We start from the raw sequence: 27260 nt of genomic DNA, 5'->3' as shown, positions 1-27260 counted from the left end.
TAAGACATTACACCCCAATCACGCTGATAAGCTGCTTGAGTTTTTTTCAGCGAAAACGTGCCGAATATTGCCAACAATCATGCCGCTTTGTGACTGCTACTTCAGTAAACTAAAATACAGGTCCCGGCTACACATTGAGCAGGAGCCGAGAGTTGCTGTGTGCTGCTTCAAACCTCGCTTCGAAAAGCCGTGCATTGCAAAACGTGCTCATTGTAGCCATTCATCAGACATCATCTTTGATTTAAAAAAAAAAAAAAGCACAACTTATTTTATATATTTTTGTTTTGCTGGTTAAAGTTTTGTTTTTAAATATTGTGCTCCTGAGATAATGTTGGTGATTAGTTTGAATGCATTATTAGTTATTGATTTTATGTAATTTTATTTATATATCGTTTGGTTTGAGACGGTCAGTCAAAAAATATTTGTTAAATTAAGGATTTAATGTTATTTTTGAATTTCAGATGCACTTTAAATATTTTCTGTTCCAGTTACTAAAGCTATTCTTTGTTGTAAGTTGGTCCATAAAGTTGGTCCATATTTCTTTCTTTTTTTATTCTCTTGTACGTTAATAAGGATACAGTGTTATGCAAAGGTGTACTTATAACAATTTTATAGAAAAATGATACTATTTATAGTCGTGCGGGAGTGGGGGGGGGCGAGATGTTTTCCTCATCCTTGGGGGGGGGGGCATGACAGAAAATAATTGAGAACCACTGTCCAAGGGACTATTTTTCAACCAAAAAGAAAAACGGAAGCTAAAACTTAACCCTCAAAGATGCGCTTTTTAAATATATTTCAAGGTTTCCCCAACCAGTTTTTGTCCTTGTTATTGATTTCGCTCTCTATTTTACTGCAGGTTCTCCAACCGATTTGCATCAAATGTTGCTGTCTATTTTTTTTCTCCATTTGACTGCAGGTTCTCTAACTAGTTTCCACACACCGTTGCTCTTTGGCTAGTTGGTCTCTCTTTGCTTTCCGTCTATCCGCTCTTAAGATGTGTAGCGACTGCTGGCATTCCACATAAGTCAATAAAATAATACGGCTAAACAATAAAGTTTGACGGTTTGAACAAAAGTGGCTCAAAAACTTTTTCAAATGAGGCTTTGCGGATAATTTAGTAAGGCAATGAGCGCCACGCGGTTTTCGTATTGGCATTAACGAGGCTCCGCTGAGAAGACGGAAAGCGGCGAGAATAAAAGTCGGCGGACATTCGTCATCCTGTTGCCGTCGCTGAGGGGAGGGTGGGAAAAATGCACGCAATTTACGAGCGGGCCGCTTCAAGCTTTGTTCCTGGGCGTCGTAAATTTTTTTTCTTTGTGTGGCCTCGTCCTTCAGGAGCCGCCCGGCGTCACGAGAGTGGAAATGGCGAGAACCAGCCATGTCATTTTCTAGTTCACGTTAGCAATCTGCACAAGATCAGCAAGTTCATTTCCTTCCAAAAGCTTCACGTGGAGCCACGTATTAGTGTAATAACCAAGCTTTAGTTGCCATTATGCTTAATAGGTAGTCAATCACATGCTGATTGTTCAAGAAGTGCCATTAGCGTCCCCTGCTGGTTCCTCACATGGCGTAAGAAAGACGAAAGTCGGATACTTTCGAGAGACATGTTTTGGATAACTATTTTATTTGTAGAAAAAAAATTCTCAAATGATTAAATTATTACCTTCAAAAATGTATTTTCATATTCTTCTCTTTTTTAAAACGTAGTTTTCCATGAAAAAGATTTTTTCCCCGTGTAAAATGGAATAATTTTACAAGTTGTATTTTAAGTAAAATGTATTTTTAAATAGCTTTTATATAATAGCTTTTTTTGTCTTGAAAAATCTATACTCTTTAATAGAAAAGTTTTTTTAATAATTAAAAAAAAGCTATGATGGAGGAAAAAAATCATATTTCATATTTGTGTTTGATCAAAGTTTTTTTAAAGAAAAAATATTGATATTATGCGAATGCAGTTGTATTTCTTCCTAAAAATGTTTTCTCAATAACATTTTTAATGTATATTTTTGGAGCTCTTCATACAACAGTTTCTCTAAGATTAAAAAAAAAAACAACAACCAAAATTGCTTTTTGATTTGAAAAAAAAAATGAAGAAAAAAACTTGAGTAAAATATTTCTTTTTTTGTAGAAAAAGTACATTTTCCAAGAAAAAAAGAAAGTAGTATTCAATCTCGAATGTATTTTCTTAAAGTAACATTTTCGCAACAATAATTGTGTCGGAAGGACAAAAAGAAGTAACTGCTGTTGGTTTTTTAAAAAGAATATAAAAACTTACCTTTGATGTATCCCTCCATGGTTCGTTCTGATTCTCTCTGTGAGCTTGAACCCTTTAAGTCAAGGCAAACACACAAAAGGAGCAGAAAATGCAAAAATAATACATACAGGGAGAGTAGAAGATAACGTCTCGCTTGGTTTTCATCCGGATGTGTGATTCTCCCCCCCACGTTCTTCCATCGCAGGAGTGTCAGATTGCTAAAGGTCGGCTGGCTGTAGATTTATAATTTTAGGATAAGAAGAGCGGGAAACAATCTGCGTCTCATATTTGTTTGTGTACAGTTTATTAATACACTGGATGGGATTGGTCACACCCCACATGTTCAGGGCTCCTTTTAACACATGACGCACGATAAACACATTTTTAATACGTGACAGCTTGCAACATGGAATAAGTACAGTGAACCCCTTAAAATCTGTGAACAAAAACTGATGCCCGCCCCCCGCCCCCCCCCAAAAAATGATTTGAACTGCCAATATTAATTGCATAAAAGGGAACTAAACCCCTCCCACATTCTTTTTTTTTTTTAAGTCTACATTATATGTGCCATTTTGATGAATTAACTCGAATTTAGGCACACAATATTAGTCAGAATATCGTATTTCAAGTGCTGGCAACACACAATGGATTCTTATGAAAAAATGTTTTGGGGTTTACTTCCCCTTTAAAGTCCCCAAATTGTAATCCCAAAACACTTTCACATCCTTACTGTAACATTAGCTTTAAAAAAATGTCTTATAGATGATTTGGTTTGGCAAAGATACAAAGACGCTAGTGTGTTTGTGGCCTTAGCAAACTGTAAAAATACAGATGACTACTTTCCTATTAGCCAGCGCCTTGCCGGCATCTTCTGGCATCTTAAGGCCATTACATGTAGAGGAAAAATAAAAGTGCAGATAGCCGCCAGAAAAGAAATTCAGTCGCTCAGCAGACAGTTGGTCCAAAAATGGTGATTTGGTTACGACGAATGACGTAATGTTTGTTCATCTAACTATGCCTGAGATGTATCATGACATGAAGAGCAATAAAATGTTCTTCCAGTGCATGGAAGAAGGTATTTAATGAATATGTTTATGCTGTTCGTACAACCGACTTGAGTAATCCCTCCTTTATCACGAGGGTTACGTTCCAGACTTTCGCTGCGACAAGACAAAATCTGGATAGTAGCGATCGCCTACAGTATTCCTTTTGTCATTTCTAGTTTGAAGCTTCATGCACTGTGCTACTAAGTCTAGCACAGTCTCTACTTGTACAAAAGGAAGCCAATGCGGTGTCAACATTTTGGACTGGCAAACTCGTTCGAAAGAGCTGGAAAACACGCATTTGAAATTGGAGGTTCCAACATATTGATAAAATGTCGGCGAAATGCTAAAAACATAGCATCCCCCCCCCGCCCCCATAATGCAACTGGATAGTGATTTGAGCAAGTGCAAAAAAAGATTTGAAAACAATTTTTTTTGTCGTCCGCAACTGCACAATTTGTGAGGAATTTGAAAGCACCGTGATTTCAGTTTAGAAGAGTGGTTGTCATCTGCGGTCACCCTGGAGTCGCCCTTTCCTATTGTTCCAAAGTCGCGACCCACTTTAATAGAACTTAAGAACAATAAAGCATGTTTGTTGTTGTTGTTGTTGTGGTTTAAAAATAGCCGCTGAAAATACATGTGCGGTGAGTTTGACATCCCGCCAAAAGCATATGTGTGAATGGTTGTTTGTTTATGTGTGCCCTGCGATGGGCTGGAAAGATTTTTATTTATTTTTTTCAAAAGTGAAAACACACACTTGAGTTTTTTTTAAAATATGGTCTCTCTAAAGGGCAGACTTTAGAAGCGAGTCTGGTACGGAACTCCCCGCGATGAGCAGCGGATCACTCGAAATCAAAATTTCCTATCAAGCCCTGCCAACTGATTACTGCCGTCTGATTGGCGTCTGCGATTGAGGCAGAAAAAGCCACAGATGACAAAGAAAACAAAGACAAGATAAAAGGCTGTCTGAGTGGCGTCCGAGTATTTACATGATTCCCTTTGAGGGAGTCGTCCAAGCTTCCCTGAACGCCGCGTCGCCGGCCTCCAGGTTGGGGACCAGGATGAGTCCGCTTTCCTCTTCCTCCTCCTCGGTCGCCCGTCAACCGGTGGGCGTGTAGGGCGTGTCGCTGTGGTAGTTGTAGTCGGGACACACCTTCTGCACCAGCTTGTAGTCGGTGCTGTGGAAGGTGATGAAGATGCAGATGACTTTGAAGGGTTTGGAGCACAGCCAGGAGACATGGCTCTGGGTCTGGTCCTGAGGGCAACTCTGCGACGGGTCGTGGGCGCACAGCGAGTTGCGGGTGCCGCGTTCCACCTTCTCGTACTCCACGCGGCAGTTGAACAGCTTGCTCTCCTTGCTCTCCAACGCCGTCTGCTGCTGGACACGCAGATCCTGCTGATGGGGGTTCTGCTGCTGCTGCTGGTGGTGGCGGTGATGGTGATGGACATGGAACTCCACCGCCTTGCTGGGCGGAACGAGCCCGACGGACACGTTGCCCTGCCCGGTGGAGTTGTGTCGGAAGTAGACGCTGAAGGTACCTGGAAATGACATGGACTCTGAGCGGTAGTGGGAAGTAGCAAAGTATAAAGCTCGATCCAAATGAAGATGGAATCTAGTGTCAATACAAGCAGAGCACAATTATTTGCAAATCCTCTTCAACCTACTGCATCATCAATTGAGTACACGACAAATGCATGACATTTACCGTATTGGCTCGAATATAAGACGGCCCTGATTATAAGACGTCCCCCTCTTTTTCAAAACTCAAGTTTGAAAAAAGACTTTTTGAACACCAAATTAATTTTCATACAGAAAATAATGACAGTATATCTGAAACTAATGATTCTAACAATATATTTGAGAGAAAAAGCATGTTATTTTGCCTCATTCAAATCTTAAGATCTGAACATTTAAATATGTAAACTAAAGTGCAATCACATTCGTAACTGAATGGCTTCTGGTTTTTGAAATGTCAATGACATCATAACTTCTCCTAAGCTGCCGGTTAACCTGGCCGATCTTCGACCCACTTTTCTTCAGATTGTCGCTACGTTTCTCCATTTTCTGTTATCTCTTCTATTATTTTTTTCTCTTTTCTTTCTTACCGCTATTTTTATTTTTCTTCTTTGTGCTACCGCTATTTTTATTCTTCGTGACAGGGGTTCACCTTGGCCTGGGGAGTCAAGTTCAGCATGCGCTTCAATGATATCTGGCGCCATCTAGCGTCGCGAATGGGTATAACGTCTAGACCCCGAATACAAGACGACCCCCACTTTTTCAGTCTTATTTCAATGCAAAAAACACCGTCTTATATTCGGGCCAATACGGTAATGTTCAAACTGATCATTGTTTGTTTGCATTTACAGTCCTTGTCTTCTTCTCAACAGTAAACTGTACAAATGCAAGTGAAAACTCAACCACGCAAAGTGAACGCCATACATCAGCAACAACAAGAAACATTGCTGGTTTCTCTGGCCCTGACCTCATCTGAGATTAATTGACCCAAAGTTGAAAAATTGTGTTGTGGTCTGACGAGTCCACATTTCAAATTGTTTTTGGAAATCATGGACGTCATGTCTTCCCTGCCAAAGAGGAAAAGGTCCATGAATGCTGAAAGGTGCAGACAGGTTTTGGGGCACACTTGCTGCCATCCAAGCAACGTCCTTTTCAGGGCCATCCCCGGTTATTTCAACAATGCCAAGCCACATTCTGCACATATTACAAGAGGAGGCCTTCGTAGTAAAATGGTGTGAGTTTTCACTGGCCTGCCAGCAACCCAGACCCATTCTCGTTATTGTTGTTTTTTTTAAAATCAGTTTGAACATTTAAAAAACGTCACCAAAAAGTTGGTGATTTGTGGTTCTGGTTTGGATTCAAGACATTTCAATTCATTTTGATGGAGATTTTTTTTTCTTTTGTAAATTGAGTTACGAGCTCGGTCACGGGAACTGAACTCTTACGTCAAGTCATGAAAACATCTGGACTGTTCATCGAGCCAACGCGGAGCTAGAGTACCGTTGCCGTGGTCCACGATCTTGCCAGTGATCAGCAGGTTGAGTTTGACCGTCTTGATGTTGGAGTGGAAGTCTCCCCAACCGAACATCTTCTTGAACTTGCCCGTCTTCACGATGGGCCTCCTCTTTGCCCGGGAGCGCCCCTCCAAGGCCGAAGACACCGAAGAGTTGGAAAGCCAGGTCCACTGCTTGGCGTCAGAGTCCAAATCCTCCTCCATGTGGAAGTCCAGGTCCACCGAAGTGAAGTTCTCCTTGCCATCCAGCGTGTGGGCCAGAAGGCGGCTGACTGACAGCGTTTGAGCCGCCTTGCTACTCGCGGACCAGTATGACTTCATTTTGGACTTGCCGTTTGCTGATTTCGAGTCAGCTTGGAGCACCTGGATGACAAAGATGAGCGTCACTTTTCAATGTGGTTATTCAAATCAATGTACACAAACGCATGTTTGTGGTTGATTTCTTCAAGAACCTCAACATGGAAGCTGCAGTTCCAAGTAACCGTACACAATTGTCCCGAGTTGAGCACAAGTGTCACAGCAGCTTGACTTTGTAGCTTCCTCTGTCGGCACACGTTCGCGCCGTCCATCATCACCCGTTCGAGAAAGCGCTGACGTTCGCCACCGACGCTTACGGAGCGCCAAACGGCTTTGGTGTGTCGTCTAAATCAAGACGGAGGGCCTTCTTACCCTCCCCCCTACCCCATCGAACGTGCCCCCATCCCCCCGGATGATGTATGAGTCATCTCCAACAATCCCGCGGATGACAGCGCCAACTATGCGACGAGACCCTCGCCTCGACGTGACAGCAGATCCATCTGAGCGTAGCCTTCGCCGCTTTTTTTTTTTGGTATCTTCGCCGGGCCGATCAATAGAGTGAAAATAAGGTCCTCTTTCATGCGGCTGAGGTGCATTGTGTGACGCCGTGAATGATCTTTCCCCGCGAAGGACGCGGCGGCTTTGTGCACTCGGACTTTTGGAGAAAGATGGCCTCCGGTTGTTTTTGAAGAGAACACCGTGATGGACGAGCCGATTGCCGTGGTAAAAACGTGCATAGATCCCCCCCCCCCCAAAGGAAGTCACCGCAGGATTTTTTAGAAGTAAAATATTTGCGCTGGTGAGATGAGGAATGAACTGGAATGTTTTGTGGCTCAGCGGCACGATTAAACGATGTTAATGAAGCGCGGCTTTTGTCTTGCACGTGCTGACCGACATAATGTATTATCAGAAGATAAATTCAGCAGCGGACGGCGGCTACGACTTCCCGCTCGGGATTTATGGTGCCATTACGCCTTGACATAAAGCTCCTTCAGGACGGACAAGTTCAACGGACTGGCGTCTCACAAAGTGCGGAGCAAGCAGCTGGAAAGTGGACTCTTCTTCATTTTTACATTAAAGCGACGACTTCAAACACACTATGTGCCACTTTACAAAGTAAACATGAAGTTAAAAAAAAAAGAACGAAAAGAAAAAAAAAGCATACCAGAAAAATACCAAATTTAAATGTACACTGGCAATATTTCACCGTCTCTTCTAATATTTCAAAACAGTATTTTATTTGTACAGTTTGTATTGACAGTAATCCTCCTTCCATGGCGATGGTTACGTTCCAAACCACATCTGCAATATGTGAAGTCCACATCGATGCTCTATTTAAATACTCCCTATGCATATTTTCAAAGCACGTACAACACAATATATTTTTTAGGTCTTTAACGCTTTTGAGCATCATTGACATGAAATGCCATTAAGGCAAGAATGTTTAAAAAAAAATCATAACTATCGCTAACAGTTGGCAGCATTGGATGACACTTGGAGGAGCTCACTGTTTGTTGCTCTGAAAACATGGCGGATCCTTAGAAATGTAACTGTTAGAGGAGCTTGTGACTGGTCAAAATACTACAAAGAGTCTCACAAAAGAAAGAAAACACATAGAAGCGATGATGTAATGTATGCACACACACACACACACACACACACACGACTAAATACTACTACTACTATTCAAAATAGCCACAGCGGACTGTTGGGAGTAAAACGTATGAAATGGAAAAAACATTAGAATTTAGGTTGCATGAAGGTTACTGCTTCTGAGAGTGTCTGCTGGCCATGACCACTCGCCACTGGTGAAAAGTTGTACTTCAAATGGAGTTTGATGTCATTTTCTATTCTGAGTCATAAAAGTGATTCCGGAAGCTTCTCAGCTAAGTGGGTTAAGTCTCAACAGAGGCGCTGCCGTCACATGAAGGGATGTCAGGAAGCTGCTTTACACATGAACACACACACACGCACACGCACACACACACCCACACACACACGCGCGCACAAGATGGCTGCCAAAAGGACTCAGAAGTTGTGCCGGAAAAAATAGGGATGGGATTTCTCCAGATACGATGTCACACCTACGAGTTCTTCTTCCTGTGTGTTTGGGCGACACGTAATTAGCTGGCGTGTGGAAGCACACCTGACAGGATTAGCGGCACAATCGCGCGGTGGATTAGAGCACCAACCTGTAATCCCAATTGAGGGAGATTGGAACCTACGTGTGTGTGTGTGTGTGTGTGTGTGTGCCTCAAGGTGATTGTGTGGTGCTGTTTAAAGGTCAGCTGTCACACCGAGATGACTTTGCCAGGCCTGGGGAAATATCGATCGCCCTGGTTTAATGATGCCGCAGTGGTTCCTCCTGGCCAGCGGGGGCAGTAAGCAAAAACCTATTATGTTTTTATTGTGCACAGAAGTTGATATAGGGCACATTTTCAAGATATCGTGTGTACAGGCAAGTCAAATTTAGAGTTGAGCGCCATGTGTGTCCTAGCATATAGCGCCACAATATGCCAGGCGCCAGTGAGCTCGACCGGAAGAGATGCAGCGTAAACAACAGCTGCTCTGGGTGTGTTAAAGTGGCAGTGTTTGAAGGTTTATAATGACTTTAACACCTTTGTTGTAGTATAAACAGAATCAAGTGAGCATGCTTTGCCTCTTATATGGAAAGCGATGTGAGTGAGCGAGTCTTTCTTCATGTTTCCTCAAAGTGATATTATCTCCCATTTTTTGACAGGAAGAATAGTCTGGTAACACCGGTCAACAAATATTGACATTTTTATTTCATGTGAGATGCAACTCAACTTTTCTCAATTAATTTTCTGCCCTGATTCTGAACCTAGCCTTGTTTTTTTTCTCCTAGCACAACAGATTGTCATATTAATACGAATAATAATGATTACACTAAGTAACATAGTCACATTTAGTAATATTTATGAAATTCAGCAACAAGTGTAATTGTTCTCTGAAACATCATAGCTATAAATTACAAGGCATGGTAAAATCCGTCATGCGCAAGCTTTCATAGGTCAATCTTAAAAACAGAAGAAAATGAAAAGACCTCAAAAAACTGAGGTGCTAGAAAAATGTCAACGCAGTTTTGAAATTGGCGTCACAAAGAACATTGAGGGACACATAAAGACATCTCTGATTCGAATTTGCTGTTTACCAGTGTAATTCTAAGAGTTTTTTCGTAAGTTTAAATGCATTTGAAATGTGTGGGATTCAACGATTATGAAATAAAAGTTTTTATATGGCCTCTCAAGATTGTGAAAATTCATCTATCGCGTGTCTGGAATGCACCCCATGTGATAGATGGGAGTTCACTGCATCATTTGGAATTTTTTTTGTCCAAAATGCTTTTTAAGTCGCCCAAAATTTCAAATATGACCGCACTTTTTTGCAAAGTAGAAACATATCCACATCTTTTAAAAAAAATCATTTTATCATAAATTATAAAATTACCATATGTTGTCGAGTACTTGTGTATTGGATATGTGCCTTCAAGGGGTGTGGCTTCCAGAGTCACTTTAGGAAATGGAATTGTGTTAGTAAATGACATCAGCTCCTCGCGAGAGTTGTCACTTTGTATTGCCGTTGTGAGTCGCGAGGGCGTACGCGAAGGCTAGAAAAAGTTGTTTTATCGGGTAAAAGCGACAAAGACGAGTGGCAGAAATAATATTGATGGTGACAGCGGGAAACATCATCAGTTATCCGCCAGGAGACTCTCAAACGATCATCTGTCTTGCAAACGACCTCAAAGAACACCACCACGTGGCTGGCATTCGTGATGCCGAGGCGCACGTTTCCCAAGCGACTTGGAACATAGTTGCACTTTCATTCATGCCCATATTTTACAAAATCGTTTTACGTGTGTCACTCAACTCAGACTTGTGGATTTAGCATTTGAAACCCTGAAATGTTAACCAACCAACTCGGCCATTTAAATCTTGCATTTATAAACTAAAATTGAGGCAAAGGTTTTCCATCAGTGTGTTGTACAAGCTTGAGAAAAATATGTATTAATCATTACCTTAATTGTTTTTTTGTTTTTTTTAAACATGCATCGTTTCTATATTTTTGCAAAGAGCGCATTGACCATCAGTCAGCATTCGTTTGAACAACGAAGGACTGCGATGATGTTCATTCATTTTATTGGAACCCGTTCTGTGTTTAGCTTTGCTTTTGAGTCCTCTCTCTTTGTTTTTTTTTCCAATTGTATTTTCTCCCACAAAAAAAAAGAAGCCAACATCCCTTCTAACAAAAAGTGTCATTATCACCGCAATGGAACATTTTATTGCTCAAGGCTTGGATAATTCATTTGCATTTACATTTAACGCAGCCCCGTTTACCTTCAATAAGACTATTGAAGGGGGCTTTAATATTATTGCAGGTTTTTCCAGCTGTGTGGCGGCATCCTGGGCGGGCGGGACAAGAGCAGATAACAAACACATACACACACACACACACACACACACACACACACACACACGCACACACACACACACACGCGCGCGCGCGCGCACAAAAGTCGTTGTCGCTTGTTGGACAAACTCAATGCTATCTACACGCTGCCGAGCCGGGAGATAACACACGTAGGCCGCCCGCCGCACTTTGAAGATAAACAAGTGCCGCCACATTCTATACCGACTACACACACACACGCAATGGCCTTAATGGCAAGTGTGTGCAATTTGAAATGTGCGTAACTGGAGCACATAGAGCGGGCAAACGCTAGTGGTTGCTGAAATATATGCGGTATGCATTTATATATTAGATACAATGCTCTACGATTGGATACAAATAGTGTGTTTACATCACATCTGGCAAATACTTGATTGGATTTAACCCTTTCAGAGACAGCGGTTACTACAGTGGACAGCCTATCAGGTTACAGGTTATCATTAGTGGTGCATGAAAGGGTTAAGAGTCAATGGGAAAGTATACTGAACTTAACAAATACTGTACATCTGTCATGGAATATTGTATTGAAATTGAATTCACCTAAAAGCATTCAATTTTCTTAAAAGCCAACAGTGCGCCTTATAATCCAATGCGCCTTATATATGGATCAATATTCTCATTTATTGGACGTAGTATTTTAAATGTTCTGTAAAGTGCTTTGTTACAGCTGCAGCAGTCGTGAAAGCTTGATATAAATAAAGCTGTATTGTATTGTATTGCCTTTAGCTCCATCTCACGCAACCTATTAACACATTTTTAAAGCATTGGAAAATGTTAAGAGTGATTGTCATGTTTGTCCTCCTGCAGGACCCATACTAAAACAAAAAATATATTTCCCTTCCCCATCATTTTCCATTTTCAAGCTTTTTTACAAAAGCTCCAGGGGGCCACTAGGGCGGCGCTAAAGAGCCGCATGCGGCTGCTGAGCCGCGGGTTGCCGACCCCCAGTTTGGACCCGCTTTAGAACACCTCCTAAAACCAGTCATTGTTTTGGAGTCCTCCATGAAGGGTTTAGGTCCTTCTTTTTAGGTTGAAGGACTTCGACAAAATTTGTTGAGCGTTGCACTCAGTTTCAACGGGCTTCCAGGGCCTCACCAGGTGGGTGTAGCTGTTGTATCAAAGTGCTACCTGAGGGCATCAGAGAAGATGACAAATCAGAGTGTCAGGAAATCACAGGTGCCTTATCTCCAGAGGAGTCGGGGCCACAATTACCGACGTGACCTCACACTCATGATATGCGAGAGGAACCGGTTTGAAGACGAGGACCAAGAAACTACCTTGCACTTTTGGAGGTAGCCACGGGAGAAAACGCATAATCAGACTTTCTCCACACTAGCTTCAAAGAGATTTGGAAAGGTTCCCGTGGGGGGAAACGTGATGATTACGAGAACATGTGATGTACACGTCTTATGATCTGTGTTCTGCAGTGGTAGGTAGTGCATTTTGTACCTCGTACTGACCTGGCCTAACGCCCCTCTTAAAAACATTAATTCTCTCTTAAAGAAAACAAAAAAACAAAGATACCAGCACCCAACTGTGCCAGGCATTTAATCTATAGCATCCATCGATCCATTTTCTGATCTGCTTATCCTCACAAGGGTCGTGGGGTGTCTCCCGGCAGTCTTCAGGCAGTAAGCGGGGTACACCCTAATCTGGTTGCCAGCCAATCGCAGGGCACATATGGACAAACAACCATCCGTGCTCACACTCACACCTCGGGACAATTTAGAGTGTTCCATTAACTTGTCATGCACGTTTTTTTTTTTGGAATGTGGGAGGAAACTGGAGTACCCGGAGAAAACCCACGCAGGCACGGGGAGAACATGCAAACTCCGCACAGGAAGGCCGGACTTCCTGTTCTCTCTCAGAGGTGGTTTTTGCCTGGCGCTTTGTAAGGAATTGATCCAAGGATGTTTGATTTTGTCAGCTTTTAACAACCCTTTGAAAATGTCCAAGGCAAACATCAGCATAGTGAGCGATCACCAGACTGGTGTACGTATATTTTTTTACAAATTCAAGATATTTAAAAAATAACACGCATTTATTAAAAACAGAAAAAAGTTAATAACATTTCAAGGGACAAGTATACTTTTTTAAAAAAATTGAACAACGTACTATCACGACAGTCACACGTCGACTACAAAGCGAACTAAATTTCCCACAGCACTGATTGGACAAGCCATGTCATGTGATCATCGGCAGCCAGTGGTAGCCAAGCGGACGTGTCATAACTAATTAACATGTTGAGTCGCGTGTGTCTTACCCTGCATGGCAGAGGCTCCGTCGAACCCCTGAGACCGACTCACAGAACCCCTGGGGTTCGATCGAACCCAGGTTCAGAACCACTGACCTAAAACTATCAGAACGTCTCATGGCCCGAGGGGCGAATGACGAGGACGCTGCCTAGACACATTTCTATCTATTTATTTCTTGACACACATAGACACATGCGGTAGAGATCCCTCTTAGCCAATGGGATGCCAGGATGATGCTCGGGAGTAGCCAATGGCAGAGCAGCTATAAGTATGTTGCGTTCAGGAAACTCGGAGCTGTAATTGGCAGCCCGTACTGTATTCTTTTACCTTTCGTATCTTGAAATTTTTTCATAACAAGAGGCAATATTTTCCTGTTGTGGCATTTCATAACTTGTAAATTTCGTCCGAAGAGACGTTAGTAAGTAGAGGTACCACCGTACTTGGATCCAATAGAACCCACTTTCTGGGTTCTTTAGTCAAAAAAGAACCCAGAAAGTTGGGTCAAATGGTCCAAAGTTGCAAGTTGGTGTAATTTCTGACCAAATCTGGGTTATTTCATTTATTATTTCTAACCAAATCTGGTACGTTTTTTCTTCTGCAAAAAGCGTGCTGAGGGCTCACGACTGAAGGCCCTGAGTAGATTATATTGACATCGCAACAAAAAGAGTCGGAAATCTGATTGAAAACAATATATATCACAGAATTGAATTGAAGTTGAAAACCGTAGGTTAATGATTCTGACAGTGTTTCGGCCAGCTGTCCCTGACTGCCCACCACTTGTTCTTCAGGAGTTTAGGATGCGACAATGAGTTTCTTAGCGGCAGTGTGTAGCATCAAAGGGGGCTGGCTGTGTGTATGGTTGGTGGGGGGGGGGGGGGTGTAAATGATTAGCGAGTTTAGCCAGCTGTGAAATTGAGTTTATGCTTTTCAAGACGGCAAATTCAATTGGATAATGGGAATGAAGTTGTAGAGAATAATTAATAGTAATTGACTTCTTTCCATCACTATGCAAATTAAACACCGATAACGCCGCGGGAGCTTTTTAAGTGAAGTTTGTACGCGGATTATGGCCGCTGTTCTCCGCCGATTGCTTTGTTGACGCGTTCATCAGAGCAGGCGGGACAGCGGGATGGCGAGGTGGCGGGGTTACCGGCTCACGCGGGATTAAAGCAATTGGCTTGTCACAAACCGTCAAGACGGACACTTTTTTTCCTTCTTTTTTCTTTTAACTTCCCCGAGGTGCTCCTGCTGCAGAAAATACTTTGATTATACTGATGGAAAATGTATACTTGTCCATATTGATTTCTTTTAGTACATTTTTGGAAAATTACAGTAATCACTGTTGAGTGTGTTTTTAAATGGGGCTGATAGTTCCTATTTTGATTAACTTAAAAGATGACCGAGTAAGTCAAGAACATCTTCCTGGGAGAAGAGAAAACAATGACCAAGGATTCCAATTGAGGGGTTCTTTGGTTTTCATGCTCCCATTTAGGATTTAGGACTTCTACGAAGGTTTTAAGGACTAAACATTCTTGGAGCTTCCATTAAGGGTTCGAGTCCTCCAGTAAGTGTTTGGGTGTTAACAGTATTGAAAATCTGTCGATGCCATATCCATGTCTAAGGGGCTCAGGACTTTCACAAAGGTTTTAGGTCTGTGACTGACCAGTTTCGTTATACCGAGGATTTAGAAATGACCTCAGAGTTAGTTCGTTCACCAAGAGACAAAGCTTGAACCTCCCACTGAGGGTTTCAAGTTTCATCTGAGCTTAAATACTTCGGCTTTGGTTTTAGGGACTTCTGGAGAGGACTTTAGGGGCTTCCTTTATGGATTTAACTCCCTTATGAAGTGTTTAGCAGAAAGCCTCAGAAAAAGAATGACATACATGACCGTTTAATGTCAATAAACATGATTAGTTTATGTTTTTACTAAATTAAAAAAGAAAAAGTTTTCACAGCTAACTTAGCCTTATCTGTGGACCACATCTTTGGACCTTTAATGATGTCAGAATACTCTTGCTGAATTAAATTAATAATTAACAAATAGATAATAACTCAGGTAAAAGCAGCATTTTCTTTAAATAAAATACACAATGGACTCAAAATAACGTGATGATTTGAAGTCCAAATTGTATGAATATTTTTATTATTATTACCAATATCTTAGCATTAGCATCAGAAAAAAAAACGATTGGTCCTCTTAATTGGTTTTTCTTCAATTACATTGGCAGATAAAAATGATCACCGATAGCTTAGCATTAGTTGAGCGAAAACTGCACATTCGATCTATGAGTGGGTCCAAATCAATTGATGCAAGTCTAATCAGTTTTCTTCAATTAAAAATGTTACCTATCGTATTATTTATGGGAAAATTACACATTAGTCCTTTATTGGTGTAGAAAAAAAACATTCAAGTCTAATTATTTCGAACGTGTTCTTTTCTCACTTAAAATCAAAGTTTTCACAGCTAGCTTAGCGTTAGTTTTGGAATAATTACACACTAGTTCTTTAAATGGTTCCAAAATATGATTCTAAGTCAAATTAGTTCCAATCATTTTTCTTCACTTAAATTTAAACTCACTTATTCAATGTGACACCCCCTCCCCCTTTGATATTTAAAATGTCCATCCATTTTCCTTTAATTTAAATCAAAGTTCAGCTACACATTGGAGCAGACCACATTTTTGATTCCAAGTCTAACTTGGTTTCCTTCTCCCAAAAGAACCTCAGCGGGACTCTGAAGCAAAATGTTGCAAAAAAAAAAGAAAAAAAAAAAAGATGATCACGTATGTGATCAAATCTGAGTTAATACACGGTAGTTGCTCACCAGAGAGATGATTGACAGCAGCAGAGCCCAGCAGCACCATGTGGTCGACATGTTCGGACCACAGAGCGTCTCGTCTGGCTTCAACCCAGCCCTCGTCCTCTCTGATGTGGGGAAAGAAAGTGCTCCAAAAATCTCCTGCTGAACCAACTTGAAATAAAGTGCAGGGCCGGAGTGAGGGGGCAGGGTGGAGGGGGGTTGGCGTCCCGAGGTAGAATGATGATGATGATGATGATGAGGGTGTTCTCAGTAGGTGAAGAAGAGATGTTGCGTTCAGAGGCGACGCTGCGCTATTTGTACTTGAGAGCGTCCGTGTGGAGGGGATGCTTTATACTCGCATGCAGGGATGCAGGATGGGGGTTGGGGGTGGGGGCGGTGGGTATGATGTACTTCTGAGAACTTGTGATGTCGTCAGGCTGCCCTCAAGTGGTGCTCGACTGCACTGCAACTGACTTGGGGACAAAAAAAAGACAAATACAAACTTGCACTTAAGTGTTAAAAAAAAAGAACATACAATAATGTAAAAATAGAGCACAATGGTGAATTTAAAAATATAATAAACTAGACTATTGATTAAAATGTGAAACAATATAAATGATCATTTCTAAAGTAATCAAAAATACATGTTAAATTATCAGGACTAATAAAAAGCAGACAAAACTTTAGTTTTCGGTGTAAATATTGATTAAAAAATTATATATTGATGCAAGCAATTATGATTTTTTCCCCAAAAATATAGAAAAAAAAAAAAAATATATCAAGCGAAACACGAATAAAATTGACTCAATGGATTAAATTAAATGAATACAGAAATGAGTTGGGAATCTTAAATGTAATGAATGTCAAAATTAAATTGTCAAACTTGCATTGTACATTTTCGCATTTTTTCATGCATATAGTGTATGTATTTAGACACTATGTTTTGTTGTCAATATACCGCATGCTATCTTATGAATAGTTTTTACATGTAAAATGGTTCACTGTCATGACCTTTTTGGCTTCTATGATGCTGCTCCTACAAGTCAATCAATAAAGTCTTTTCTATCTTACCAGAAAAAAACCCCCACGCATCATGAAAACCCCAAATGAACATATCACAAAACAACACAATCTTTGTTAAAAGGAATATTAAAGTTGTGTATGTAATAAAGGCAGTGACGGCATATACAGTATTCAATTTGTCATTCAGGTTGTGAGACAAAACCTTTTAGATAAACACACACACACACACAAAAGAAGAGCAGTAAGAGCAAAGATAAAACAAAAGGTCAAAATCAATCTCGTAAATGGCGGCATGTCGCACTCCAATGCGGCGCGATAGCATCACTACTAAGGTAAAGGGAGCTCTCGGATGCATAAACCATCATGTTGCAACTCTATTAGCGTCACTGTAACGCAAGGGGACGCTTTGCCTTCTTTGAATAGCCGCAAAGAACAAATGAAAGGCAAACGGTCGATGTTGAGGCTGCATTAGCTTTGGCAATATTGCACAAAACAAGTTTAAAAGCGTCACATGAACATTTTGTTACATTTGCATCTTGATCCCAAACTGGATTCAAATGATAAATTTTCCTCAAAATTCCACACAAAATACATCGCCTACAATGGCAAAACTGGGTTTTGAATACTTTTCTCCTAAAAATGCCGTGAGACATTAATTTGTTCCAACAATCAATCAAATCATCTTTGCCCATTGAAATAAATGGAAATGTCTTTCATCCGTTCCAGTCCTGTGTTATTTCATAAGGCAAATAGCACTCTTTGGACTTTGTTCAAACATACAGTGATCATCTAAATGAGATGGAATTGGATTTATACTTTACAACATTTCTTGCTGCAATTCAGTAGACATGGTGCTGCTCTTTCTGGTGCAAGTGCCTTGGCCACCTTGGGGCAGAATAATACAGATAGATGAATATTGCACATGGAGATGCTCTTCAGCAAGAGTTGAGTAATAATAGTTGTTCGTCATAGAGGACAAAGAATATATGAATATACATGACTGGGAGTATTGTTACACTACCTGCCTGTGTTATATCCGTTGTTTAAGGGGTTGTAACACTACGACACCCATGCTATTCGTTAGCCTGTCTGTTACAAGTTATTTTATGTAACGCCCTGAGATTTTTTTTTTTGGAAAGTTCCATTTTGGAACAAGGCAGTAACACAACAAAACGTTGCAAAAAAGGAAGGGGTATTAAGCCTTTCTGGATGTTCTATATTACACTTGAGCATTATTATTATTATTTTTCATACAGTATATAATAACAAAACAAAAGATACCAGACATCGCAGACAGCTAAGCATTTGAAAAATCACACACAGGACCTTTAAAGATGTCAAGAGTGATGTGACCATTTTCATCCTTTACATCGTTTTACTTTTTTGTTTTTCTTTGTAAAATGGATTCGATTTATTTCCTCCACCTAGCATAAGAGACAAAAAGGACAAATATATTTTGTTACCGTGTCCTTGTTTATTACCGTATTTTCTTCCCGCACACACAAACAACCTGTACAAAACGGACGAGCGTTTCTTTGTTTTTTTGTTTTTTTTTTGGCGTCGTCTTTTTTTTTTTTCCCCACCACAGAACTTGCATCAGGACAGCAAAAAAATATTATACATCCACTTTTGCGATATTCAAACTAAACATTTTCTATGTAATACAAAATAAATGTACACATACATTTTTACGTTCTTCATCTGCACGGAAAACCCTTCAAAATTAAAAAAAAAAAGATTTTTAAATTTTTTAAAAATCGATCCACCAGCGTAAACAATGTCTGACATCAGCCTTTTTTCCCATGTCATCAATAATAACACATGACGTTCATCAGTGATCATTTTTGAAGTGACTGCATGTTAGTTGAACCCCTTCAAGAAGAAAACTCGCAAGTGGTCGTCAGTAAGGCAAATAAAAGAAAAGTTGGAAAGGAGATGGACATTCAGGAGCGAGGACTTATTGCATTTTCTGCCCAAAGGAGGCACCAATGAATACCTTCGGGGCGTTTCGGTGTTTTAATGCTGAATCACCAAATGTTGTCATTGTGCAACGGCAAAAACAAAAACTTTTCATAATTTTGGATCTGCCATCGATCTTGGATGTTGGCTATAAATTTGGTAGGAATCAAACAAAAGGTGCTGGAGGAGTTTGACTCGGAAGAACAATATGATCCAGAACCGGCCCGCTTCAGACTTAAGTGGTAGACTTCCCGTGTCCTTTCGGACATCGGTTCTTGAGACTTTTTCATGCGTCTACTAATGAAAGAAATGCCTACCAAATTTCATGCAGTTATCTTTAATTGAATCTAGGGGTTTAATTTTGAACATGTTTTTAATTACTCCTGAAAATGACCAAATTGGCCCTGAAATGTCTGTTTTAAACCAAAATGTCAGACATGTACATTTTCAGGCATGGCCTTTTGAGACGTTTCGTGGATTTATGCAATATAACCATGCCTGTCAAATTTCATGCTGCTCAGTTAACCTAGCTTGGTGGACTACGTTTTCATAACTTTTTGAAGTGAACCTGAAAATAGGCAAACTGACCCTGAAATGGCAGCTTCAAATCAAAGTGGCACACTTCCTGTGTCTTTTTATTTTGACATTGGTTCTTGATACTTTTTTGTGGGACTGCTCATTTTTGACATGCCTACCTATTTTCATGTTTCCGCATGAAGTTGGATTCTGGGGATTAATTTTGGAATGGAGGTACCATTCCATTGTGGATCTTAGCTATTGGTTTTCCAGTTTTGATGTCAAGTTATCAAACTTCGCTCTCACGCTAAGCCCACATGCAAAGACAAAGATTTTTAAGAAAATTGCAGTTTAGCATCATCCTTCTGGTGAGTGCACAAATATGGTATGGCTACAAATATGGGAGCAATTTGACATGATTGATTGAAAAGGAGGAGTTTGTTGTTACTGGGCCCCTGGAAATTGCCAAAATGCCCATAAAATGGCTGCTTCAAAACGTTGTGGCAGACTGTGCGTTTTTGGACAATGGTATTTTGAGATTTTTTTTGTGGGTTGGTTCATGATAGACTTGCTTACCAAATATAACGTTGCTAAGTAAGTCAGACCAGTTTCAGGGCCTTGATTTTTTAAGATTTTCAAGTTTCCTTGGAAATAGCCATAATCACCCTCAAAATGGCCGCTTCAAATCAAAATGCCTGACGAAAAATGGAAAAAGATGAGTGAGACCTTTTAAGCTTCATCTTGGCAGAAACAAATGTTACACCAGACGACTTCAACAAACCACAAAAGGTTCTTTTTTTTTAAACTGGTAAAAAAACCACAACTATACAGTTTTGATGATTATCTACAAAGGAGTATTAGGGCTACACTGAAAAGACAAAAGCAATCGTTCAAAAAAGTTGCACGTTTTCAAGAGAAAAGTTGCATTTTGGAGGGGAAACAAAATCGAATATTGTGGAAGAAAAAATCATAATAAAGGCAAAGCGGAAGGCAAAGCTGAAGTGCTCACTAACAGAGACTTAGAACAGTATCTGAGAGAAATTGTTTTTTTTTTGTGTGTACATAGAAGTCTGTTTGACTTCAGCTCATGAAAAATGGGAGCAAAACTAAGTGTTGCATTGATATTTTTGCTCAATGTGGAATCTTGGAAATAAAAAAATAACTTTCTAGAGAAATGTTTTTTTTTAAATAAAATTGTTGTAGTCTAAACAGAATAATATCAGAGTTCTATAAGACCAAAAAAAAGGCAAAGTATGTAAAACAAAAATTTAATTTCTGCTTAAACAGAGAGAAAAGCACACACACACACAATATATATATTATGTATATATATATATATATATACATACAGGTATATATATATATATATATATATATATATATATACCTGTATGTATATTTGTGTGAGAAAAATGTCAATCATGATGAGAATAAACCTGTACTTTTTGAGGAAAAAAGTCATCTTAAACAACAAATTTTTTTGCAAGTCTTCTTTCTTTCCTTTTTAAAAGTAATTAATGCAAATAATGTTTTTTTTAATATTATGAAGTCGCATTGATGGACAAAAGCATTATTAAAATCAGATTTTGGAGAGGAGTTGCCAATGTATATACAGTATATATATATATATATAGGTATGCAACTTTTTCCCGCTAAGTGTGTCCCTAAGGCTCCTTTGTAAGTGAACCCTGCGTGTTTTGCCGCAATCTTCCCTCTTATATGGCATCATCATTCATGTGCTGCACTAATATAGTGCATGTTAGCGCCTGAAACACGGCCAGGGTGGAGGGGAGCGAGAGACAGAGACAGAGAGGGGTGCAATGGCCGCTCCAATCCAACAACAACCACAAAAGCACAAGAGAGTGAGAGGTTGGCGTCCCCTTTTTGTCCAGAGGATTCGGCTAAGGAAGGGATTCTAAACCCCTTTATGGAGATTTTCCCCCCCTTCATCCCGCATCCTCATCTTTTTTTTTTTTTTGGCAACGGAGGATGCAACATATCCCATTAAAGCCTCCAGCGGCGGCTCAGCGGAAAAAAAGTGGGAGTGGGTAGGGGGGGAGGAGAAGTCTTGGTTGGGTGGATGACAAAAAAAGGCATTTGCCTCAACGCTTGCAGAGGTCATGAAGGTGAAAAAAAGTGTGATTGGGGAGAGCACTTTTTGATACACAGACGTGCTCTAAGAGGATTTACCGTCTCGCCTTCATGCTGTATTGGGGGAAAAAAAGCATCCGGCGTGCAGCTGTGACTACATGTCTGTGTCGCCATCGTAGGCCAACGTCAGAGGTTTGAGGCGGTTGTTCTGCTGCCTCGCTCGCTCCGGTCGCTTTGGCTTCTTGCTGCTGATCGCACACATGGGGAAAAAACACATTATGGCTATTATTTGGGGGAAGCGTCAAGGGACGCTGTCAAATTACGCAGATGTAAGCGCTGGACATAACATTGGGTACACCAGCACACTGATACAAGGTGCAACTGTGCTTTGAACTTTTGGATTTTCTCCGCTAAATCCACTGAAAAAAGCAGACAACAAAAAAAAAATGGTGACTTCAAACCCAAAATGGCCAATTTCTAATATTTGGGGAATTTTTGTACATCAAACATACAATGTTTTTTTAAAATTAATTTTAAATAATTATATTATCTTTTCAATTCTGGCTTTTTCTATCTATTTTTATAGAATATATATATATATATATACTGTATATAAACTCAAACTAAATATTTTCAAATGTTTTGAATTTTGTGTACATTTTCACCCATTCCATTTTTTTCTTTTTATTTTTTATTTTCTTTCAGTACTATTTGTCTAATAGTTTGTATTAATGTGATTATTATGATAAATAATAATAATAATCCTGTCCACTCTCTAGCCTTTTCCAATATGTTCAGATTAAACAGATACTCTGGGGGTGGACGCATAAATATTCTAATTCTCCAGACATGCCAATCAAAAGTCAAAATCGTTCACCATTAATCTTTTTGGATCGCATCAATTAGATTGTACAGTACAGGTGTACCCAATGAAGTGGACAATGAGTACCGTTTCTATTTCACTGAAGCCACAAATGTGACAATGCTCCCCCCTATTGGAAAATGGAATCAACACAAATGATGGAGAAGAAGATGAGTGCAATGGCATGACTCGGCCTTACGAGGGCAGCAAGGCAACATCTATCTATCTATTTATCTATCTATATATCTAGCTATCGAACTAGCTAGCTAGCTAGCAATGAAAACTATGATTTTGGCGTTACTTAAAATCAGTCTTTTAAGTGAGTAAATCTCATTGCCTCACATCTGTGTTGCAAGGAGTCCAGCAACATGTTGCAGATGTTATTCCAGCCCAAAATCAGTGGGCTGTATATGGTCAAGAGAACATTTAAGCATTTAAATTACTGTAGTAACATTGAGTTTAAGCAGGACCGTAGGCATGTTCAGACCATTTTTGGGGGGGCTCAAGCATCCCGTAAATGAATCCAAGCACCCTCAAAATTTGAGAGAGGTTTAGAATTCATTTTTTCTTTCTTTGAGTTGAGACGGGGACTAACATCCTCAAATTTACTTGGTCATATCTGTGACTATTAGTATGCGAGACTTTAAAAGGTGGGCCCTGGCCTGGTGAGTGACGTGGGTGTCAAGGAATGACACTGGCTGGCTGGTTACAGTCTGCGTGTGGAGTGAGTTGTGGCAGCTCGTGGATGAATGCGATTACTTACCAATTGTTTCAATCAAATTTTTTGAGTTATTCAATTCATAATTAAATATTTATGGACCATAAGGTCATAAATATTTTGAGCTTTCCTCACTTTTCCACACTGGTCCACAGGCGAATGGTCCTCACCTATTCCAACGAGCTGCCTCGTCTATCAGGCAGACCACGTGAGGGGAGGGGCTGTCGGCACTTGAGCAAGGCATGCTGGGAGAAGAGACTTTCTTGGGCGGGGGAGGAGGAGGTGGCTCATTTCATTAGCTGCCGCTGCTCTGAGCCAGCTCTTGGCAGTCGGGACAGGTGTACACCATCCCATGGGCATTTTGTTGTCCCGTCCACACTGCCGCTCCGTTGGCGTGGCACTCCTGGGAGGCCAGAGAGCGATGCACCTTGGCGCAGTAACTGCTGCACCCGCCGTTAGAAGGGTGATGGGAGAGGATAGAAGGAGGTGACCGTGGTGATGACGATGATGATGATGGTGATGATGATGAGGTGGAGGAGGAGGAGGTGGAAGAGGAAGGAGAAGAGGAGAACTCACCAAGCCAGGTAGATCATAGACACGATGAAGATGAGCAGCACGAAGGCTCCCGCCGCCACGCCGTACACCCAAATCTTCATCTTACCATCTGTGAAGGAAGAGGAGGAGGAGCGATTGGCTTGGCTCACACTTTTTACTTATTTTATTCATTAAAAAAAAAAATCTGGTATTATTGTTAACACCATATTATCCATCCTTCCATCCATCATTCTCTAATTGGCTTATCCTCACGAGGGTCGCGGTCGCACTGCAGGGAATCCCAGCTGTCTTTGAGCAGTAGGCACACATAGACGAACAACCATCAAAATTACACTTAGGGGCAATTTAGAGTCTTCCATTAGCCTGCCACGCATGTTTTTGGAATGTAGGAGGAAACATGTACAAATATACTAAATATATTTTTTTACGTTTATAATTTTTATTTTTTGTGCACTTGAGTTGTTTTTGTACATTTTTTTTAAATAAAGGGGAACGCCGCAAAATTTTAGAAATATACACTTTTCAAAAAGTCTAAAAACTTCACCTTATTGAGCGTCTCTCTGATTAACTAACTTTGAACCAAGAACCACCGCTGCATACTATTGTGACTTGTTAATTTAGTCCTGGGTGGCACGGTGGACGACTGGTTAGCACGACCGCCTCACAGTGCAGAGGGGCAGTGTGACCATGAATGGTTCTTCGTCTATGTGTGCCCTACGATATGGCTGGCACCCAGTTAAAGGTATAACCTGCCTGCTGCCCGAAGACAGCTGGGATAGGGTCCAGGACGCGTGCGACCCTTGTGAGGAAAAGCGGATTCGAAAAAGTGGATAGTTTAGGTCTCATTCTAGTTGTACAACATGAATAAAGATGATTGTGACCTGGTCCGTAGGGTTGCAGGTACCAGGTGCGTCCTGATCGTCCTGGCTGTGTGGTGGCAGTCAGCGTGGGGTTGACGGCACGGCTGGTCTTGACGTCCCCCTTTTTGTCTCCCGCCGTAGGGATCTCCAGAATGGGGATGGGGGCGCACTGGTCCAGGAGCCCCCCGGACGACAGCACCTCCGTGTAGCCTTCTTCACACATGCAAACGCCCGCCTGCTGGGGGCAGCACAGAACTGATGGATTTTGCTGCATTTTGTGTTTTGAATGTACACCAGACTTTGACTTCCTGCCTTGCACTCTTTACTTCAAGTTGACTGACCTCGCTGCAGTAAGACGTTGGGGGGACGCATGGTGGGTTGCATGCACTGTCGTCCATCACAGGGGTGGCGGGAAGGCAGCCCCCTAAGGAGGAAAAAAAACAAAGCAAAAAACAGCAAGATCCAAATGAAGAGCGACAATGGCATGACGGACATTTCTACCAAATTTCATGTTGCTAATTCAAACTGGCTTTGACTTTTTGGAGTTTTGAGGTTTTCTGTCAAATTTTGCTTCCATGCGTCGTCCACACGCAATACCCCCCCCACAACCCCAAATGTAAAAATCAAGTAGCTTAGTGATACCGATCTGTCTTAATATATTACGTGCAGTTCCAATTTGGTAGCAATGACACAAAAGGATCAGTGAAAATCCCCCTGTCTAAAACCCAAAACATGGCAGTACTTTGGGGCATGGCTGAGTATTTTATTGTATTTATTTTTTTGTGGGTCTACTCATGATAGCTCGGCCTACCAAATTTCTTGTTATTAAATGAAACTGCCTTTGGAGGCCGAACTTTCAAGACATTAAACTGGCTCTGGTGTTTTTATTTGATTCGAGTTTTTTGTTGTGTTTTGGCTCGTCAATAATCTCTGCTGCCAAATTTTGGCCACATGCAATGGCAAAGGTAAAATGTTTTGCACACTAACGTGATCCATCTGTCCAAAAAATAAATACATCAAATTTGGTAGCAACCAGACAAAAACCTGTAAAAGAGTTTGTCCTCGAAATGGCTTCCCAATGTTGTGATGGGTACGTCCTTCGTTCTGAAGTTGAAAAGTGCTGCCATCATGCAAACCTCATGTAATGTGGCTTTAAAAGTGGAGTTTCTACATGCTTTGTGTTTCTTGGAGAGTGACTCTAATGTTCTTACCAGTGACGTTGAGTCCATCAGAGCGCTGGCACCAGATGAACGGTCGCGAGGAGTTGAGCCGCAAGCTGCTCAGCCACTTGTACTCGAAGCATTCGCCTTCTAAAATGACAGACCAAAAAAATAAAAATAAAATAAAATCATGTGAAGACATCACAAAGCACTTGTGAAGTTGTGGACATGTAGTGGTCTAAATGTCAAAAGAGTGCAGCGGGCAGTTTTATTGTTCACTGAGAACCTTGTCTTAATGAGCGTCTATCAGTGGTGCTGAAAGATGATATCAGTATCAGCGTCGCTGCAGAGTCAGCCAGAGGAAATGAACAATTTAACCTTGGACAAAGAAGTGGCTATCTCGACTCGCCATCCAGAGACTCTCGTTCATCTGCGGGAGCACACGTCACTTCAGCCTCTCTCGACATCGCAAGCATCCTGGTGGAAATTGAGTCTGCGAGGCCTTGATAGCGAACCCGCAAATTTTTCGAAAATGGGAGCCCCCGGACAGTTTGACTTTGCATCGCAATGTGAAATTTCATAGGCATGTCCATCAAGATGAGACCCACAAAAAAGTCTCACGAAGCCATGCCCGGAAAGTGCACAGAAAGTGGTTCATTCGAGTTGGAGCCCTTTAAAGATTTTCATTCTGGGGGAAAGTGAGTCTGGTCGAGATAAATAGGGACACTGCCGTCCTTGGAACATTCAGTGCCCAAAGCCAGTTGAACTTGGAAACATGAAATTTGGTCGGCATGTCTCTCCAGAATAGACCAACAAAAACTCTCAAGAAGACATGCCTGAAAAGAAGTTGCCCAGTTTGGTTTGGGTGCTTTAACCCTTTAATGCACCAATAATGATAACCTGTAACCTGATAGGCTGTCCACTGTAGTAACCGCTGTCCCTGAAAGGGTTAAAGACATCCTGGTGGAAACCAAGGGTGGTAAGGGCAAGAAACCGAGAATGGGATTTTTGGAAAATTCTCCAAAGCCAGCTTTCATTTGAAATCGATCAGCCGGTTTGACTTCACATATTTTATACCTGTGCAGGGTTGCGACTCCCAGGCCTGGTCAGGACACAGCTGCAGGTTCTCCGGCTCCTGGGCCAACACGGCTCGTGAGCGCACCCGGACCGAACCGAAATCCACGCCGGCTTCTTTGGCGCAGATTCTAACGCAGGAGCTCCAGTCGGACCACTCCATCAGGTAGCACTCACCTGACAGCACAAAAACACCGTGGTTGTCGTTTGACTTGAAATAATTTGACTTCTTTGGACATGTGTTGTTCCACGTTGTGATCAATTGTTCATGTTGATCAATTGCCTCACTTTCCTACC

General features: G+C 41.1%; 2 protein-coding genes across 10 annotated transcripts in view; both read right to left on the bottom strand.

Moving 5' to 3' along the window:
- Window positions 1–2277: 2277 nt before the first annotated feature.
- On the bottom strand, window positions 2278–16424 carry LOC147203911 (neurexophilin-1). Of its 2 annotated transcripts, XR_015101181.1 has the most exons (4): window positions 16170–16424; window positions 6314–6689; window positions 4287–4836; window positions 2278–2327 (listed from the first exon to the last, which is right to left on the bottom strand). XR_015101181.1 is itself a non-coding variant. In XM_086113576.1 (3 exons), exons 1-3 carry the CDS (start codon window positions 16218–16220, stop codon window positions 4397–4399), a joined length of 867 nt encoding a protein of 288 aa, XP_085969702.1. In that variant the 5' UTR covers window positions 16221–16424; the 3' UTR covers window positions 2746–4396. The 2 variants fall into 2 exon arrangements, 1 of the variants encoding a protein (XP_085969702.1); XM_086113576.1 differs by lacking the exon at window positions 2278–2327 and having other exon boundaries at window positions 2746–4836.
- Window positions 16425–21050: 4626 nt separating this feature from the next.
- Window positions 21051–27260, bottom strand: part of thsd7ab (thrombospondin, type I, domain containing 7Ab) — a 76131-nt gene continuing 69921 nt past the window's right edge. For 2 of the 8 annotated variants that reach the window (XR_015101253.1, XR_015101256.1), the window contains 7 exons: window positions 26967–27140; window positions 25941–26039; window positions 25071–25153; window positions 24751–24967; window positions 23891–23978; window positions 23485–23757; window positions 21051–21982 (listed from right to left, as the gene is read on the bottom strand). Coding sequence is in view for 4 of the 8 variants with exons in the window: in XM_086114301.1 (XP_085970427.1) it covers window positions 21889–21982; window positions 23891–23978; window positions 24751–24967; window positions 25071–25153; window positions 25941–26039; window positions 26967–27140 (755 nt within the window). In the remaining 4 variants the exon portion in view is untranslated. The remainder of the gene's footprint in view (window positions 21983–23484; window positions 23758–23890; window positions 23979–24750; window positions 24968–25070; window positions 25154–25940; window positions 26040–26966; window positions 27141–27260) is intronic. The other 6 variants (XM_086114303.1, XM_086114304.1, XR_015101254.1 and 3 more) reach the window with 5 other exon arrangements.

This window comes from Hippocampus guttulatus, chromosome 6 (genome assembly GCF_054856545.1).
Source record: "Hippocampus guttulatus isolate MCC_2025c chromosome 6, RoL_Hgut_1.0, whole genome shotgun sequence".
In the NCBI taxonomy this organism is placed as follows: Eukaryota; Metazoa; Chordata; class Actinopteri; order Syngnathiformes; family Syngnathidae; genus Hippocampus; species Hippocampus guttulatus.
Note: the sequence above shows the minus strand (reverse complement) of the source record. Positions and strands in the feature narration are given on the sequence as shown.

Coding starts and splice junctions, on each gene's coding strand:
- LOC147203911 (XM_086113576.1), bottom strand. CDS start 16,220: ATGTCGACCACATGGTGCTGCTGGGCTCTGCTGCTGTCAATCATCTCT. Junction 6,690..16,169: donor TGCTGTCAATCATCTCTCTG/GTGAGCAACTAC, acceptor TTTGTCATCCAG/GTGCTCCAAGCTGACTCGAA. Junction 4,837..6,313: donor GATCGTGGACCACGGCAACG/GTACTCTAGCTC, acceptor TGTCATTTCCAG/GTACCTTCAGCGTCTACTTC.